Source organism: Dermacentor andersoni, chromosome 8 (genome assembly GCF_023375885.2).
Source record: "Dermacentor andersoni chromosome 8, qqDerAnde1_hic_scaffold, whole genome shotgun sequence".
Lineage (NCBI taxonomy): Eukaryota > Metazoa > Arthropoda > Arachnida > Ixodida > Ixodidae > Dermacentor > Dermacentor andersoni.
In genome coordinates this window covers 2,478,513-2,497,662 of record NC_092821.1, presented here as the reverse complement: position 1 = coordinate 2,497,662, position 19,150 = coordinate 2,478,513, and the positions used below count along the sequence as shown (strand labels likewise).

Below are 19,150 nucleotides of genomic sequence, written 5' to 3'. Positions count from 1 at the left end.
AACTTAAGCTATGGCCTGCCTGAGCCATCAGCTTAATCCCCTGAGCAACTACTTGCCGCTGTGCTGAAGCTCTTTTCCACGAAATAGAAAATATAATGCAACTTCGTTGACGGCTGCCACAGGCTCGGCGCACAAAAAATGGGAAGACCTATCATACTTAAGTTGCTTGATTTCAGAGTGAAGACTTCGATACGAAGGAATGCTGTTAAATTAAAAGGGTCAGATACTCATGTCAGGATTTTTCTTTCTGTGTGCGCCAGACTCCCAAAACTTTATAGGATAATTCAGTCGAGCTTAGGAAGAAGGCGAACAAGGTTCGACTGAGCTTCGACACCCTGATAGTAGACAGGGTCCGCTACTCGTGGGATGACACTAGCAAGTCGCTTATCAAAACTTCCAGCTACGTACCCATAGCAGCACAGAGTGACTTCGTGATAGACACAATCTAAACCTTTTGAATATAAAGGCACGCACCCTATTGAACAAGCTAGCTCACTTCAATTGGCTAATTGAATTCCATCAACCATCTTTGATCTGTGTCAGTGAGACATGGCTAAACGACTCCGTCACGGAAGGCGAGTTCGTGCCTCCTAATTACTCTGTTTTGCGATTTGACAGGTTATGTGGTAGGGGTGGCAGAATAGCTTTATTTATTCACAAAGGCATTGATGTTGTAGTGCTACCGAGTCTTCCTAACACCGATTCGGTATGGTGCAAATGATATATAGGTGATCTTGTGGTGGCTGCTGGGGCTTTTTACTGGCCTTCCGATTCTGAAAAAAAATGCATTTCCAGATTGTTGCGATCATATATTAAAACACAAGCTTCACGACTGTAAATTGATCCTTGCTGGTGATTTCAATACTCCTTGTATTAACTGGAGCACATTGGCTTCGTATGGGCGCGACAGACAGATTTGTAACTCGCTTATTGACTTGGTTTTGTCGTTAGATCTGACAGATTGTTAGTGGCGTTACCCGCGCAAGCTCGATCCTAGACCTGATTTTCCTTAACCAGAAGTTACCACAAAACGGATATGACTGCCAAATCGTAGAAGGCCTGTCCGATCCCAAGGGAGTTCTGCTGAAGGTAGATGTCACTTGTGAGCGCAACAGACCTGATTTTCGGATTGTTAATGATTTTTCCCGTGCTGATGACAATTCCATTGTTGATATTGTAGCATCCTCTTCCGACGGTTTTCTTCAATTTAGCAGCACTTTCAGTGTGGACGAGCTGCTTGATATGTTTTGCAACATTTTTAAGAAATGCATCTCTCAGTTTGTTCCCAAGAAGTGTGTGAAACGCAATCCGAAGCACCCTTGCTATAATAGGGACATTATTCATCTTATCAGGCGCATCAAGAGGCTCCGCAAACGTAAAAACGTGAGTCGGAGCAACCAATCCTCAATACTGCATCTGTTTCAGTCCAAATTAAAAACCAAAATGCACGAAGCCTGACACTCATTTCGACACCACGTTATAAACATTCTTGAAAGAAAACCCTTCAAAATTTTAGAAAACGGTGCTTCCGGCTGCTCATGACACTTCATTCACCATAAACGATCACCCTTGCTCATATCCGGTGAATATTTCCAAAACTTTCAACACTTATTTTCAGTCTGTATTTTGTCAGGATGACGGCGTCGATCCCCCTTTTTGAGTCAACGACACTTTACCAGAACTTTCTACTCTCGTTATAACTTACGTTTGTGTTCACAACCTATTACTAACAATTCATACTACAAAAAGTTCTGGAGCTGATGGAGTGCCAAACAAATTTTTACAGAGATACACTGAATGGAACGCCCGGTACTTGACCGTTATATTTACCAATCTCTGGAGATGTCGACAGTTCCCCATGTTTCAAAACAAGCTAACATTATTCCCGTGTTCAAATCTGGCAGCAATCAGCTAATCAATAACTACAGGCCTATATCGTCCCTGCCCACGTGTTGCAAACTTCTCGAGCACATCATCCATAAGCACATACAATATTTATCGGCAAATAACTTTCTGTACCCACAGCAGCATGGTTTTCAAGCAGGATTTTCTACAACAACGCAATTATCAAATCTTTATTTTCCATCAGGTGCATCAGGTGAATTCACGCATGACATAGCCACATCCCTAAATAACCGCGGTCAGCTTCATGCCTCTTTATCGACTACTCAAAAGCATTTGACACGGTAAGCCATAAAAATTGCTTCTAAAACTTGCTGCAATTTTTCCTGGTAACAAACTAATTGACTGGATATGCGATTACCTGCACCTCCGATTACAATCCGTAACATTTAATTACAAAACCTCTTCTATAGCTCAGGTCAAGTCAGGGGTGCCGCAGGGCTCAGTTCTCGGGCCACTCTTATTCATCATATACGTTAACGACATTATTGAAGTAGCCGGAAACACAAAAGTGAAAATACGTCTCTACGCAGATGATTGCGTGATCTTTTCTAACATTTGTACTCTTCGTGGTCAAGAAGTGCTTAACAACATATTTTCATCGTTTTAAGACTGGAGTAACACATGGCAGATGAGCATTAACTTCAGCAAAACTGTGGCAATGTCTTTTACTAATAAGAGACAGCCCCTAAAATTTACGAACAGCACACAAGGATACAGTATTAACGAAGTTAACGAGTTCAACTACCTTGGACTTACTATTGCAACTAACCTTAGTTGGCATAATCACATCAATATAGTCTGCTCTAAAGCGATGCGAAAATTAGGGTGCCTGAAACGAACTTCAAAACACGGCATTAAAGAGTGCAAGCTTACGGCCTATAAATCACTAATTAGACCTGTTTTGGAGTTTCCTTCTGTATGTGGTCGCCTTATCGCATAAAGGATATTTACAAATTAGAATCCATTCAGAAAAAAGCAGTTAGATTTATCTATGGCCGTTGCGACCGTATGTTTTCACCGCCATCCCACGCACACACTTTACCACTGGACCCATTGTCGTTTCGTCGCACGTGTGAGCGTCTAATCCTGCTGCACAAAATCGTACACGGATCGAATAACAGTGAAGCGCCTACATCGCTAATCACACTTACTGCGCGAGTAACCCGACGTATTCACCCATTAAACATAGATCCCTTCGTTCCAACAATAGATTGCTATAAGTTTTCTTTTTGTCCACACACTGTTGCATTATGGAATGACTTAGATCTCTGCGTTCATTGCCGAATAATCAAGTGCAGAAAGAACTGCCTAACCTTGTTGGTTGACATCTTGTGTTCATAAGTTACGTAACGCACCTCTGCTATGTCTCTAAATTTGATAGCAGTATTTGTAAATAAATAAATAAAAGCAGTGAAGAAGAAACTAGGAATAGGCAAGAATAAGATGTATGTGTTAAGTGACAAAGTCTGCAATATCATTACTAATATGGATGAGATAGTTCAAGTAGCTGAGAAGTTCGATAGAGATTTACACAGTACCAGTGGCACCCACGACGATAATTTTTATTTTTATTTATTTATTTATTTATTGTACCTTCAAGGCCCGAAGGCGTTACAGAAGGGAGTGGAGATAAATACACAGCATGTGCAGATAACAGGGTGTAATAATAACAAGAAAAAAATTAGAAAGTGCGGATTAACAAAAGTATTCTTCAATAGTAGTTCTAAAAGCAGATGTTCGGTTATGTTAACAATTGAGGCCGGCAGATGATTCCATTCATTGGTAGTTTTAGGAATAAATGAATAAAAAAATAGGTTCGTGCGACAGTGTGGAACGCTCAATTTATGCCGATGGTCAGTACGAGATGATATATATGCAGGTTCGGACAAAAGCTCACATTTTAATTCCGGATTGTAATAATAAATTTAGTGCAGCAGTGATAAGCGTGCTAACTTCCTACGGGATGAGAGGAGAGGGAGGTTTAAAGTAGCCTTCATAGGTGTTACGCTTGATGTCAGAGAACAGTTAGTAAGAATGAACCGCGCGCTACGATTTTGTATAGATTCTATGGCATTTGTTAAGTAATCCAAGCCAGGGTCCCATACAGAAGAGGCATATTCAAGCTTAGGACGTATTAGTGTTTTGTATAGAAGTAGGTTTAAGTTAGCGGGTGCCATAGAGAAATTGCGACGGAGGTAATTAAGCGTATAATGGAAGAAAGAATGGAAGAAAGAATACTCTAGAGGAATTTGAAATCCCACAAGTAACGCCGGAAGAAGTAAAGAAAGCCTTGTGAGCTATGCTATGGGGGAAGCTAGCTGGGGAGGATCAGATAACAGCAGATTTGTTGAAGGATGGTGGGCAGATTGTTCTAGAGAAACTGGCCAACCTGTATACGCAATGCCTCTTGAACTCGTGCGTACCGGAATCTTGGAAGAACGCTAACATAATCCTTATCTATAAGAATGGGGACGGCAGAGACTTGAAAAATTATAGACCGATCAGCTTACTATCCGTTGCCTTCAGAGTATTTAGTGAGGTAATCGCAAATAGAATCAGGAACACCTTAGGCTTCTGTCAACCAAAGAACCAGGCTGGATTCCGTAAAGGCTACTCAACAAGAGACCATATTCACACTATAAATCACGTGATAGAGAAATGTGCGGAATATAACCAACCCTTATATATAGCTTTCATTGATTACGAGAAAGCGTTTCATTCAGTCGAAACCTCAGCAGTCATGGAGGCATTACGGAATCAGGGTGTAGACGAGCCGTATGTAAGAATACTGAAAGATATCTATAGCGGCTCCACAGTCACCGTAGTCCTCCATAACGAAAGCAACAAAATGCCAATAAAGAAAGGCGTCAGGCAGGGAGATACGATTTCTCCAATGCTATTCACAGCGTGTTTACAAGAGGTATTCAGAGATCTGGATTGGGAAGAATTGGTAATAAGAGTTAATGGAGAATACCGTAGTAACTAGCAATTCGCTAATGATATTGCCTTGCTTAGTAACTCAAGGGACCAGTTGAAATGCATGCTCACTGACCTGGAGAGGCAAACCAGAAGAGTGGGTCTAAAAATTAATCTGCAGAAAACTAAAGTAATGTTTAACAGTCTGGGAAACGAACAGCAGGTTACGACAAGTAGCGAGGCACTGGAAGTGGTAAACGAATACATCTACTTAGGGCAGGTAGTGACCGCGGATCCGGATCATGAGGCTGAAATGATCAGAAGAATAAGAATAGACAGGGGTGCGTTTGGCCGGCATTCTCAAATAATGAACAGCAGGTTGCCATTGTCCCTCAAGAGAAAAGTATAGAACAGCTGTGTCTTACCAGTACTCACCTACGGGGCAGAAACCTGGAGGCTTACGAAAAGGGTTCTACTTAAATTGATGACGACACAACGAGCTATGGAAAGAAGAATGATGGGTGTAACGTTAAGGGATAAGAGCAGATTGGGTGAGGGAACAAACGCGAGTTAATGACATCTTGGTTGAAATCAAGAAAAAAATGGGCATGGGCAGGACATGTAATGAGGAGGGAAGATAACCGATGGTCATTAAAGGTTACGGACTGGGTTCCAAGGGAAGGGAAGCGTAGCAGGGGGCGGCAGAAAGTTAGGTGGGCGGATGAGATTAAGAAGTTTGCAGGGACGACATGGCCACAATTAGTACATGAGCGGAGCTGGAGAAGTATGGGAGAGGCCTTTGCACTGCAGTGGGCGTAACCAGGCTCATGAAGAGAATCTGTCCAAAAACGCCGGGCACACTTTATGCTATCAGACTACTAACGTACTTCTAGCGTATCTTCCATGAAACTATCGCTTGATTTGCCTCTTCTCCCTTTTCGCAGGAAATTGTTTCGCCTCGGTTTGCTCCACGAAATCTACCATCACAAAACGAATCTAGAACACGAGTTCTTTTCGGCACCTTGATACCTATCTTCACGTACTCGTCACGCGCACAAAATAAGTGTCCCCTTCGCCCGTATCAATTCATTCTATTAGTTTCTTGTAAAGACGTCTAAACAATGGAATAACTTGCCGTCCTCCATTGCAAATCTTGCAGATAGTGCTGGTTTCAAAACCGCTGTCGATCATTTCTCTGTACCTGATTAACCGTGTTTCTTTGTTAATTTTGTTTAATATTGTAACATTTTTGTGTGACATGTTTTAGTTTACATGACAGATGTGGTGCTTTTGCTGTCATCGTAATTGTCGATTTCCCATGTATCTTGCCAGATTTTTTTTCGTTATGTAATATGTTGATAAACAACCACTCCTTTCTGTAACGCCCAACGGGCCTTGAAATAAGTGAAATAAATAAATTTCTTGCATTCTCTATCTTTGTTCTTTTCTTTCCTTTCTCATTGTTACTTGCTTGTTATCAATCTGTTTAATACTTGTATGCTACTCCTGCGTGGACAACACAGTGGTCTGCAGTATTGAAAAATAAAATAAATAAATATTGAAGCAATCTTGCATGAATATAAATTCAAGCAGGCGCCGCGCGCAGATTTCATGGCGGCGCTGCAAAGAAGGCACAGCGTGTTTCAGCACGTTTCATACAGGACGCGTTTAGGTGGAAATAGGGTGTGTCTCTGCAAGGCAAGGTTAGCCGCACTAACGCTGACAGTCATCGTGAGATGCGTGTTTCTGGAAGTTTTTCGCCTTTTTCTTCATTATGCTTGCTTTTTTGTTTGTTAATGTTTGCGTTATTACAGTCTCCTCCACGACATATCTTATTTTGTTATAGCGCAAGCTTGACAAAGACAACAGAAGGCACATCTGACACACACAGCGCTAACTTCACTGTGTTTGTTAGATGTGCCTTCTCTCGTCTTTGTCAAGCTTGCGCTATAACAAGATACGATATGCTGTACCAACAAGCCACTATTGCTATCCTCATCGACCCCTACACGGCCCATTATCAAACGCTAGATTCCACTGGGTTGGTTGTGGGAATTCCACTGTGTGAGAGAGAGAGAGAGGAATATAGGAAGGCAGGGATGTTGACCAGTCAAGGGTCTAGTTAGCTACCCTACGCTGGGGAAGGGAGAAGGGGAAAAGAAAGCGAGAGAGAAGGTGTAGATACGTGTACGAACAGTACTTGAGTTAAAGCCGCTCTCGCAAACCTGACGTTCTGAGAAAGCACAAAAGTGCCTTCACTGCCTTCTGAGCAGATGATCGGTGTGGACGGTGCTCTAGTAATGTCTATTCACTCGGAGGCCGATCATAGAATTTGCTGAATGCGCTAGACAAAGATCGTCTTTGTGTTTGAAATTGAGGACAATGGCACAATAAGTGGTCATTGTTCTCGCATCCGCAAACATCACACGTAGGACTATCAGCCACTCTAATTAGTGCTGAGTTGGCATTCGTGAAGGCAAATCCAAGCCACAACCGATACAGAAGAGACGCTTCGCGTCGGTGCAGTCCGGCCGGAGGTCTGAGTTCAAGTGACGGGTTTAGTCTGTGCAGTCTTGTGCGCCTTGCATGTGCGGTATTCCACTCTGCTAAGGAGATCTTGCGAGCTAGATTGCGAAGTTGTCTCGCGGCGTCGGTCCTTGAGAGAGGAATGGGGACGCAGCGGTCTTCTTGGTTTGACATCCAAGCTGCCTTGTCTGCCTCATCATTTCCTATGATACCGCAATGACCTGGTATCTACTGAAAAGATATATCATGGCCTTTTTCTCCTAAATGATGGACAAGTTCCATGATTTCGCGCGTGAGCTGGTCGTTAGTTCCAAGTCAGAGAAACGACTGCACACATTGCAAGGCCGGCCTTGAATCGAAGAAGACTGCCCATTTCCTAGCACTTTCAGCGCTTATCACATGAAGCGCGTCGCGGAGAGCCGCGAGCTCTGCAGCTGTAGACTTAGTGACATGGGAAGTCTTGAACCGCTGGGTTATGCTCATTGTTGGTATAACTACAGCACCACCGGAACTGATTGATGTAGTTGATCCATCAGTATAGATGTGTGTGCCGTCGCTGTATTTCTTGTACAAAAGAAGTAACGTTAGTTGCTTTAGTGTTGATGACGGCAAGTCCGACTTTTTCTGAAGTCCTGGGATTGCAAGATTTACTTGAGTACGGCGCACACACCAAGGAGGAATGGAAGGTCTTGCCACAGGTGTGTAACTTGACCTTGACCTGAGAGAAGCACGGTGCGTGAAGACACTCCCACTGAATGTCGTGTGGGGCCTATCTACTGGGAGACTTGCGAGGTGGTGGGTAGAGGTCCAGGCGAAGTGTTTTACGTGCACAAGCATTGTTTCAATGCTAATGCGCGTTCTAAGAGTGGAATCTTGAGCGGCTGCTATAACTTCAGTCGTTCACGTACTTCGCGGTAGGCCAAGGCATATCTTGAGCGCTTCGCCTTGGATGCTTTGGATTATATTCAGGTTAGTTCTGCAGGTGTTGGACATGACCACTAGGCTGTACCGCAGGGATCCATTAAAGAGGACCCAGTACAGTTGCAGCATAGATTGTATAGGCACTCCCCAAGTCTTTCCTGCTAGAAACTTAAACATATGACAAATTCCTGTCAGGCGTTTTCTCACATAATTCACATGAGGGGTCCAGGAGAGATTTCTGTCAATGGCCACCCCCCAAAAATATGACTCGTGCTGTACGAGATCAATTGTCCGTCGACAGATATCACGTATGGATACATTGATTTCCTGGTAAACGCCACCTCTGCACACTTTTCATGATATATCAAGTCCTTGTTCTCGAAGGTAGGATGATGTTAAAGCGGCTGCCTTCTGTAGCCGCGCGCGAAGCTACAGTCGCGTCACAGCAGACGTCCAAATGCAAATGTCGTCGGCATAGATGAAGAGCCTAACGGTGCATGGTAGGATGTCGGAGAGCACAATGAGTGTTAGGCTGAATTGCGTTGGGCTCAGTACTCCGCCCTGAGGCACCCCACGGTTATTGTGATGCTGAGAGGTCGGGCCATCCTCGGTAACGTAAAAGGATCTCTTATGTAGATAGTTACTTATCCAGACATAGACCTCGCCGTCAAGTCCTACTGCCTCTAACGCGTGGAAAATTTCTTCGTTCGTTACGTTATCGTACGCTCCTTTAACATCCAGAAACAGGGCAGCAGATAGTCTTTTGCAGGACTTCTGGTGCTCGACGTAAGTCACCAAGTCGATAACGTTGTCAAGTGAAAAGCGGCCACGCCTGAAACCGGCCACTGCATCTGAATGAATGAATTTGTTGTTTTATGGCGCAAGTGCAAATTATGACCCAAGAGCGCCAGGTCAGTGATGATGGGTTTGCAGTGGGTGGTTGAATTCAGTAAGGTATTGTGACGTAGCTGTAAAGGGGCCTAAAAGCGATCTCTGTAAAATGCATAAAAGCTATATGTAATGAAATTATGGCAATGACTAATGAGTACTAATAGGAACACAAAAGATACATTGTGATAGAATGATCATATTTTAAAATACTTGAAAGCAAACGTTTGCAAGACGCACAACTGCCTAAGAGAGCCTTAAAACGGAAGGGCCTGAAGGCATGTGCTGTACAAAAATATCGCAGCGGCCTCCTCTTGAGAGAGGATGTGCTACAAATTAGTAGGGCTAACAACATGTAAGGGAACATTGTTAAGAAAATTAGGACTGCTCTGGTGTCAAACAGCGGTTCTGTACCAAGAAGCATTACAGGATGAAGGGGGATGTGCTGCCGGTATGGTAGCGGAAAGTTTCTCTCTGTTTCGGCTTGCCGACACTCCAGGAGGGCGTGGAGGACGGTGAGCCTTTCACTGCATCTACCGCAGGATGGTGGTTCATTTCCAGTTAGCAAAAAACTGTGTGTGGCATATGTGTGTCCTATTCTGAGACGACAGAATAGGGCATCTGTTCGTCGTGTATTTGTTGCGGAGGGCCAATTGCCCAGTTTTGGTTTAATCAAGTGAAGCTTATTTGTTTCAGCATCCCATAAGCGCTGCCAGTGGCTTCCGAGTTTCTTTCAGATGAAAGGCTTTAAGTCTAAGGCAGGTAGTGCAGTGGTAGAATGGATATCTTGTGAAGCAATTGATGTGGCAATTTGGTCAGCCAGCATAGTACCTGCAATGCCCCTATGTCCAGGCACCCAGCATATTATGACTTGCTGCTGAGACATGTACGATGTGCAAATAACGGAATAAAGCTCGGTAAGTTCAGGGTTTCGATGATTGGGGAGGAACATTAGGGCTTTTACGACGCTTAGAGAGTTGGTGTATTTAATGGATTTGTGCAACTTTGCTTTCTTGGTTTGTTTTACAGCAGATAGAATTGCATAAGCTTCCGCGGTGAATATACTTGTTTCCGGATGCAGTCCATCGGATGGTCCGATTGCAGCATAAAACACGCCGGCATGTGATTTAGAAGCGTCAGTGTAAAACTCTATGCACGAGTACTTTGAAGTTCCAAGAAGTAAATTCGAATATGTGCCTCTGGGGCGTGTTTCGTCACCTCTACGAATGATGTATCGCATTCTATGGGCTTCCACTGCCATGGCGGCAATGGCGTAGCTGGGACCATCAAGTTTTGCTGAAGAATTGGAACTTTCATTTCCTCAGTAAGCTTACTAATGCGCAGAGAAGATGGTTCTCTGGTTGCAGGTCGATAAAGAGCATTGCAGATGCCACGTCGTTAACGCTTGCATAAGAGTGATGGTCGCAGTTTGCGTTAACTTTTAGAAAGTACATGAAACTGGAGTATGACTTCTGAAGATGAAGCGACCACTCATTAGCTCAAGCGTAGAGACTCTCTACAGGACTTGTCCTGAAGGCACCGGTCGCCAAGCGGATACCTAAGTGGTGAACAGGGTCAAGCATCTTCAAGGCACTTGGACTTGCAGATTGATATACTACGGCCCCATAGTCTAAGCGTGCGCGTATAAGACTTTTGTACACATTCATCAGACACTTCCTGTCGCTGCCCCAGGTTGCATGTGATAAAAGTTTAAGAATGTTCATTGTTTTTAGACATTTCTCTTTTAGGTGCTTTAAGTGAAGAATGAAGGTCAGTTTTGAATCTAATATGACTCCTAAAAATTTGTGTTGTGTGACAACTGGTATGTGCTGTCCATGTAGTTCTACATAGGGCTCTGCAAATAGGCCTCTTTTTCGTGTCAAAAGGGCACAAGTGCTCATGACAGGATTCAGTTTAAAGCCGTTTTCCTCTGCCCATTTACAGACTTTGTTCAAGCCAAGCTGGACATGTCGCTCAGAAATAGAAAGGTTGCATGACTTGAAACCTAATTGTACGTCATCTACGTATACCGAATAAGACATGCTCTGTAGTGTAGATAAGCGCAAGAAATTCATTTTGATCATAAAAAGGGTACAGCTTAATACGCCTCCTTGCGGCACCCCAGTTTCTTGTGTAAATGGCCTGGATAGAGCATTGCCCACCCTAACGCGAAATGTACGGTTTGATAGGTAACTTTCAATTACATTAAGCACATTCCCTCGAATACCCATTTCTGAGAGGTCTCGCAAAATCCCATATCTCCAAGTCGTGTCATATGCCTTTTCCATGTCTAGAAAAACAGAAAGAAACAACTGCTTATGGATAAAGGCGTCGCGAATGCCTGCCTCAATGCGCACGAGCTGGTCAGTAGTCAACCTACCATCTCTGAAGCGGCACTGATAAGGGTCGAGCATTTTATTCGATTCAAGGAAATGTAAAAGACGACGACTTATCATTTTCTCTAAGAGTTTGCATAAGCAACTTGTCGGTGCTATTGGACGGTAACTTGAAACATCGGATGGGTCCTTGCCTTGTTTCAAGACCGGTACTACGATAGCTTCTTTCCATGAATATGGGAGGTATCCACCAGCCCAAACAGAGTTAAACAGTGCCAGAAGTGTCATCTGTGTATCAGTTTGTAGCAGGGGCGCAGCCAGGGGGGGGGGGGTGCTTATGGGGCATCAGCCCCCCCCCCCGAAATTTTTTCGTGCTGTCCATGCACCGCCGACCAAAGCAACCATCGGCGCCGGAAATCATTCTGGATTTTGTCTAAAATGTCTTTTTCACGCTCAAAAAAACATTCCATGTCGAACATTGCGAACTCGGGCTGGATTTCAGGGCAACGCCCGTGCAACGGGAGTCACGTAACGCAAGCAGCCCCATCCAAGCACAAAATTTCAAGGGCGTTTTGGCGAACGGGGTCGGCGCGGCATCTCGCGGAATCCGCGGAACCTACGGAGCGCATGGATGTCAATTCCGAAACTTTATGGGTATAAAGTTCGCACAAACTTTTGATGTGAAAGGTGCATTGGCATTTCCAAAGTTGTGCTTTAGATTTTCAATTGCGGAACTTTGGGGGCTGATTGTTCTTATAAACATTTGACGCCAACGGTGCATTTACTTTTCTAAAGTTGTACATCGGAACATACAAAGAGAAGCTAAATCAACACAGTTTCAACACAGATCTCTGCCTTTTGCAGGCAGATAAGATAGGCGGCTTCGTAGTATTGCCTAGAACCATGTATAGAGAGAAAGCAGCACAGGCGGTAAACAAAAACTTCGTGATTGTGAAAAAAGCTGAAACGAGAATTAAGAGCACAGCGATTAAACTTTGCAAGCGCCTAGATCTGCAAGGACTAGCTAAAGATATAACTAAGAGTGAGAGGGGGGCGTTAAATGTTTTCTTTTCCGTTAAAACGCATAAACCCGAAGCTCTCTTCCGTACCATTGTGAGTGAAGCTGGTACCTGGCAACATTGCGTGAGTAAGCTCCTTCAGAAAAGTTTGAATAGCCGACTAATAACTGATCCCTTTCTTACAAAACGTTCAGGGGAAGTAGCCCATTTTTTCGAAGGAAAGAATGACATAGATTATGCTTTTCCTGTTGATGTGGAAGACCATTTTTTTCAGTGCCCTATCCGGACCTGTTTGCCTCTGTTAAAGATTGCATAGACGAGAGCGGCCCGGTGGCTTTCCAAAGCGCCGCTGGTATAACTATTGATAACGTTTTAGTCCTTTTAGAATTTTATCTCCGAAGTACTTTTATCTTGTTTGACGAGCAACGTTACCTGCAGAAGAAAGGCATATGCATAGGCTCTTGCATAGCCCCTATACTTTGCAATATCTTTTTATCATCTATCGATCCATCTCTACACGATCGTTTTAACCATTTTCTTAATGACAAAGTCCTTAAAGTGCTTCGGTACATGGACGACTTTTTAGTGGTTTTAAACAAGCAGTGCACCGTTTCGAATGAGGATACAGTGAGCAGTGTTTTAGATGATTTTAGAAACCTGGGGAAAGGGCTTTGTTTTACTTATGAGCTCCTGGATAATGGTTTGTTTCAGTTTTTAGATTTACAGTTAAAGTTTTCAGATGGGCACATTTGTCGGGCTTACTCCCCTCGGGCGCAAAAAGGGCTCCTGCCGTACAATTCTGCCCACTCATAGGTAGTGAAATGAGGCCAACCTCTTCCTGGAGTCATCGCTCCGGAAGTCGTGTGTCCATGAGATGCAAGCAAGTTTTGACAAACAATTGGGCAGGCTCGTTGCAGCTGGCTTCCCTGAGTCGGTCTTAGTCCCTGTGGCAGAAATGCTATTGAAGAAGTTGAAGGCTGGGGTAAGCAGGGTAGAGCCGAAGAAGAAAGAGTGGCCTATAGTGGTCCCATATATCCATAAAGTCACGCACAGCCTGACAAAAGTGGCTAACCAGTATAATGTACCGGTGGTGTTCTCCGCTCCCCAAAAGCTTGCACAGCTAAGCCGCCGCATAACTTGCGAAAGCCAAAAGCCTGGCTGTCAGAAGAAGCATGGCCAGCGTTTCGTAAAGTGTGCCACAAACGTGGTATATGAGATCCCTCTGTCCTGCGGGAAATCCTGCATTGGCCAGACGGGGCGTTGTGTCAACGACCGACTTAGGGAACATGCAAAAGATATAAAGAATAATGAAGGTGAGCGACTTGTGGACCACTGTAGGGCTTGCACCGATCGTTTTCAACGGTTCCGCGATGCGAGGATTTTGGGTAGAGGCAAGCATCAGACATCGCGTGAAACATTGGAAGCCTTCTACATCAAGAACGCGGGTGCGAACTGTGTTAGTGATACGTCGGTTTTTCTTTATGATGCTGAGCTGAAGTTTCTATCGCGCCTACTCTGATAAAAACCTTGTACTCCATGTTGCCTTGTACGCATGCGCGGTGTATTGGAGGGCTATATATGTCGAGTGCTTTCACCCTCATTAAACAGTTGAAGTAGCGCCTGTGGTGTCGTCGTCTTTCTTCTTGTGTGTGTTCTTCTGGCGCAAAATCTTTTCAGTATTCAGTAAATCAACACACTATCAGACAAGTTGCCAAAGCACGCAGCGAGGTCCGATGAGACGAAGCGTTGCGGTGGTTCATTTGTGCCGCCATGTCACAGACAAAAATATCAACATTTTTTTTTTTACCTACGCCAAAGCATCCATGTCAACACACTAAAGCCAGCAAAGTTCACTACGTTATTTTTACTACTTTGACCTCTATTCGCGAGGGCACATTGAGCCGCTTCATTTTTTTTTTTTTTGTTCTCACTACCCTACCCGCGGGCTGCCAGAGCCAACCAGAGCGCATGCGTTTTTCTCAGGTTGCCCCGACCACCGCGCGGCGCACTTTGGTGCGCGTTCGGTTTTCTCTGGCCGAGTGTATTTTCGCCTGGCAGAGTTCTGGACGCTTTCTGGCTAGCAGACGAGAAAAAGAAACAATGGTCGCTCACCGACATCACTGTGGGGACTCAACGGATTGCATCGCGTTCGCTGGAGCGCAACCTCTCCGGAAAGTCTTGTATCGCCGGTGCAGGATATCGAGCAGTATGCGTAAGGTTTTCGGTGGACCAAGAATTTCACGTTTTCTTCGATATGTCCATGGAATTATCATGCAACGGATGCACCCCACCAAATTCTCATACCTATGCAGACTTCATACCTTTTTTTTTTCTTCTCTTGTTGTAAATAAACTGCTGGTATTTTGTTCCCGCACAATTTTCCTGCTACCCTATGAGATATGATAAACCATGTTATTTTTTGTAATTTTGTATTTTCTTCTGTAACCGTTCTTTTTTGTTGCTTGTATACTTCCTTATTATATGCTGTTGTTGCTTTTAGATGTTAACTACAATTCGGCAGCGGCGGCAGCACCCTGCAATGACCGCTAACTTTCGGCACTGTCTTCACGTTGTCGCAGGAATAGACGCTGGTTCGGACATTGCAGTGCCTGCCGCTTGGGCCCGTCGAAAGTTTCGCCATCGTGGTCAGCTGCAAGAGGAATCATCTGCCGACATTTTCGGAAGCTTCGACCAACCTGACCGCGCTGCCTTTTACAGCGGGACTACTGCGCAGGCGCCATTTTCAGCGGACCACATCAGTATAAATAGCGTTCCTTCCTGCGGCGGCGGTCATTTCGGCAGCGGCGGCAGCACCCTGCAATCACCGCTAACTTTCGGCACTGCCTTCACGTTGTCGCAGGTCAGTAATTAAGTCAAACACTTTTTGCATGGTGTTGTTGCTGCTTCCGCTGCCAAAAAAATTTTGAAAACATTTTGCTTCTTGCAATGTCAACATTGTGTTCGACATGTCATCTGTCTATATCTGACGACTGTGCTGTAGAGTGTAGCGAATGTCGTCGCATGTATCATTTAGGAAAGTGTGCAGGAATCACAGAAAAATCTTTCAAAGGTAAAAATGCTGCGCAGAAGGAAACTTGGCGGTGTCCGCCCTGCCGTAGTTCGGGGTCAGCTTGCGTAGAAAGTAACAACCATGATGGTTCAGATATGAAAGCAATTCTGTCTTCCATCAATAAGAAGCTTGAAAGTCTTCCGATTTTGACAGAAAAGGTTCAGAAGATGGAGCACAGTCTACAGTTCATGTCAAACAAATTTGACGATCTTGAGAAAACAATCAGTCGCCAGGACAATGAAATTAAAGAGCTAAGAAAGAAGGTAGCAGAATTGGAGGCAAAAGATGCTACTCGCACAACCGCACGAAGTGATCTTGAGCGACAGACAAATGAGCTTGAATACAGAAGCAGAAGGCTGAACTTGGAAATTCATGGGGTCCGTGTAGTGCCGCATGGAAACCTGATTGCATCACTAAACACAGTCGCTGACAAACTTAAAGTTCCCCATGTGATAGAATCGGACGTGGTATCTGTTCATAGGCTACCAACAAGACCAGAGACAATACCAGGAATAATTGTTCGCTTTGTTCAGCAACAAACAAGGGATGCGTGGTTAACGAAGAAAAGTAACCTGAAACAGTCCGACCCGATGGTTTTCATTCAAGAGAATCTGACGCGGCACTGCCGGGAACTGCTCCGAGAATCAAAGAAAATGGCTAAGGATAAAGGCTACGAATACGTCTGGTATAGCCACGGTAAGGTTCTGGTGCGGAAGACGAAGGGAGCACGTGCTGTTCACATTGGGAGCTATGGTGACCTTAACTGACTCTAGACAATCTAATCGCAGTTATGTTCCTTTGTGAAAGTAACTTAAATGACAAATCACCACTATTATCTGCCAAATGACCTAAACCACATTGTATGTCGGCTACCTCCTAATTCATGCAGATGCGTGCACCTAAATGCGAGGTGGATTAGAAATAGTCTCGTGCCTAGAAGAGTTTTGCACTGAATTTTCATTCCAATACTCCGCCATAATGCTGACTGAAACTTGGAGCACTAACGAATGCGAGGTCTTTAGACTGTCCAATTACAGGACATCTTATTTAAATCGCATGCACGGCCGTGGTGGGGGTGTTGCTTTGTTAGTTTACGAAAGCGTTGAATGTCAGCTATTGGATTACTTTACCCAGACAAACGCTGATTATGAAATGCTTTGTGTACGTGCAAACAATAAAGTGTTTTCAGTTTGTTATCGTCCACCAAATGGCGATATTGCAAAGTTTCTTGATTTTTATGATCAATTCCTTTCATATATGGCAGAAAATAAGTATACAATAATTGCTGTGGGAGACTAATATTGACGTCAGTTCTACAGGCTCTGTTAGCTGTGACTTTAATACTATCATACTGTCTAATGGTTTCATAAATACAATTAACATAACCCACGAGAGTGGCACTTGAATGCGAGTCAGTCCTAGATCTTTTTATCACAAATTTGTCTGGGAATAATATTAGGTCAGGTGTTTTGTCATGTTGTATCAGTGATCATCTTCCAATATTTTTATGTGCGGAGCTATTGACACAAAGTAGAACAAAGCCTCAAATAATTAAGTTTCAGTTAATTACACCTGTGGCGCTCAGTGCATTTCGTAACAGTCTATTGCAGGCAGATTGGAGCGATGTAAGCAAATATCTTGACGCAAACAATGGTTACGATAAATTTATTGCAATATTGAAGCGATTATATCATTTGAATTTTCCGTTAAAAGAGCGCAGATTAACTTGTAAAACACGAAAACCATGGATAACGCCGGAGATGCGTCATCAAATCAAAACAAGAGATAAACTTTACCAAACATTCCTACATACTCATTCACCGGAGGACTGGCTGGCCTTCAAGTCTTATCGTAACAAACTTACAAAACGCTTGCGATCCGCGAGAACTCAGTATCAATTCACATATCTTGAAGTTCCTGGCAATCGTTCTGACGTACTGTGGTCTAGATTAAACACACTCCTTCATCGCGGCCATTGTAGCGCCCCTGTTTCCAAACTAGAAGTAGACGGTATTGATATGGATGGATCAGCTTTGGCTGACGCATTTAATAATTTTTGCACTGGTATGATAACGACTGGAACCCCGGCTGATGCGTGCGAATACGTAAATACTCACAACGCTCAGTCATTGTGCTTGTGTCCTGTCACTGCCCACGAAGTCTTATCGGCAATAAAAAGTATAAAAAATAGCGCCAGTTGTGATATCGACGGAATTCAAATACGTCCTGTTAAAGACGTGTCTGATGTTATCGCGCCGATTTTAGCCGATATCTTTAACATTTGTTTAACTAACTGTTTTTCCTTTAAATATGCAAACAGCAAAAGTGACCGTGCTTTACAAAAAAGGTGACCGAAATAACTTTGGCAATTATAGACCTGTGTCTATATGGCCTGTGTTCTCAAAGGCCTTCGAAAAAATTCTGCACACACGATTTTCAAGTTTCATTGATAAATATAATTTATTTATACCTAATCAATTTGCAATAAACTGTGCTTCAAATAATTCGTCTGTGATATTGTGAATTCCGAGTTCAAGTAGTTTTACTGTGCTAGCCGATTGTGGAATACCGAGTATTCTTTTGATGCCGGACCTGATGAGCGTGTCGAGTTTGTTCTTTTTAATTTTGCTCCATTTGAGGTACGGTGCCGTGTAAGTAACGTGACTGATGAAAAAAGCTTGGACGACCCTGAGTAAGTTGTCCTCCTTGAGTCCCCCCCCCCTTCTGCTTGCGATTATAGTTATGAGTCTTAATATGTTTTTCGCCTGCGCACCCAGCTTGTTTAGAGCTTCTGCATTACAGCCTTTTGTGTTGATTAAAGGTCCTAAAATTTTGATGGAGTTCACTCTCGGAATGGGGTGCCCTTCTCGTGTTGTAATTTCAACTGGCAGCGTTTCCAGAGGCTCGAGGTTCCTAACGCTCTGCCTCGACTGTCTGTAGAGGAGGAGTTCGGATTTGGTTGGTGACAGCTTGAGACCCGTGCATGTGAGAAATTCTTCCGTTACATCTATGGCCGCCTGGAGAGATTGCTCTAGATCGGCCAGAGATCCCCCCGGGGACCAGATTGTGATATCATCTGCATAGATTGCGTGGCCTATTTTTGGGAGTGCGGCCAGCCTTTCGGAGAGTTTATGCATGGCGATATTAAATAGCAGCGGGGATAGGACCGAGCCCTGAGTGGTTCCGCAGTTGCCCAGTTCGTAAGGACCGCCCGAGATCGTGGCCAGTCGAAGGAACGCTTTCCTTTCCGATAGGAACGAGAGAGTGAAATTAAAGAATTTCCGCCCTAGGTTGAGATTGGAAATTTCGTTCAAGATGTGTTCGTGAACCACCTTATCAAAGGCCTTAGCGAGGTCGAGTGCAATGATACCTCGTACGTCCCGCGTGTCGATATCGAATATAGATCTTTTCAGGAGGAGCATTGAGTCCTGTGTGGAGAGTCCCTTTCTAAAACCTATTATATTATGCCTGAATAGTTCGTGGTTTTCAACGTGTTAGACGATTCGATTGTGTACTGCATGTTCTGCTACTTTGCAAATGCACGATGTTCACCGCATGTCTTCGATTTT

General features: G+C 44.0%; 1 protein-coding gene across 5 annotated transcripts in view; it reads right to left on the bottom strand.

Moving 5' to 3' along the window:
- The window catches only part of LOC126526684 (phenoloxidase-activating factor 2), an 80,480-nt gene that overhangs the window by 7,130 nt on the left and 54,200 nt on the right, over nucleotides 1-19,150 (bottom strand). Inside the window, exon 6 of one of the 5 annotated variants that reach the window (XM_055068350.2) lies at nucleotides 637-773. The exons of the other annotated variants lie outside the window; for them this stretch is intronic. Within the exon in view, the coding sequence (XP_054924325.1) occupies nucleotides 693-773 (81 nt within the window). The 3' untranslated portion in view covers nucleotides 637-692. Of the gene's footprint in view, nucleotides 1-636; nucleotides 774-19,150 lie in introns of those variants that run through there. 5 annotated transcript variants of the gene reach the window in all.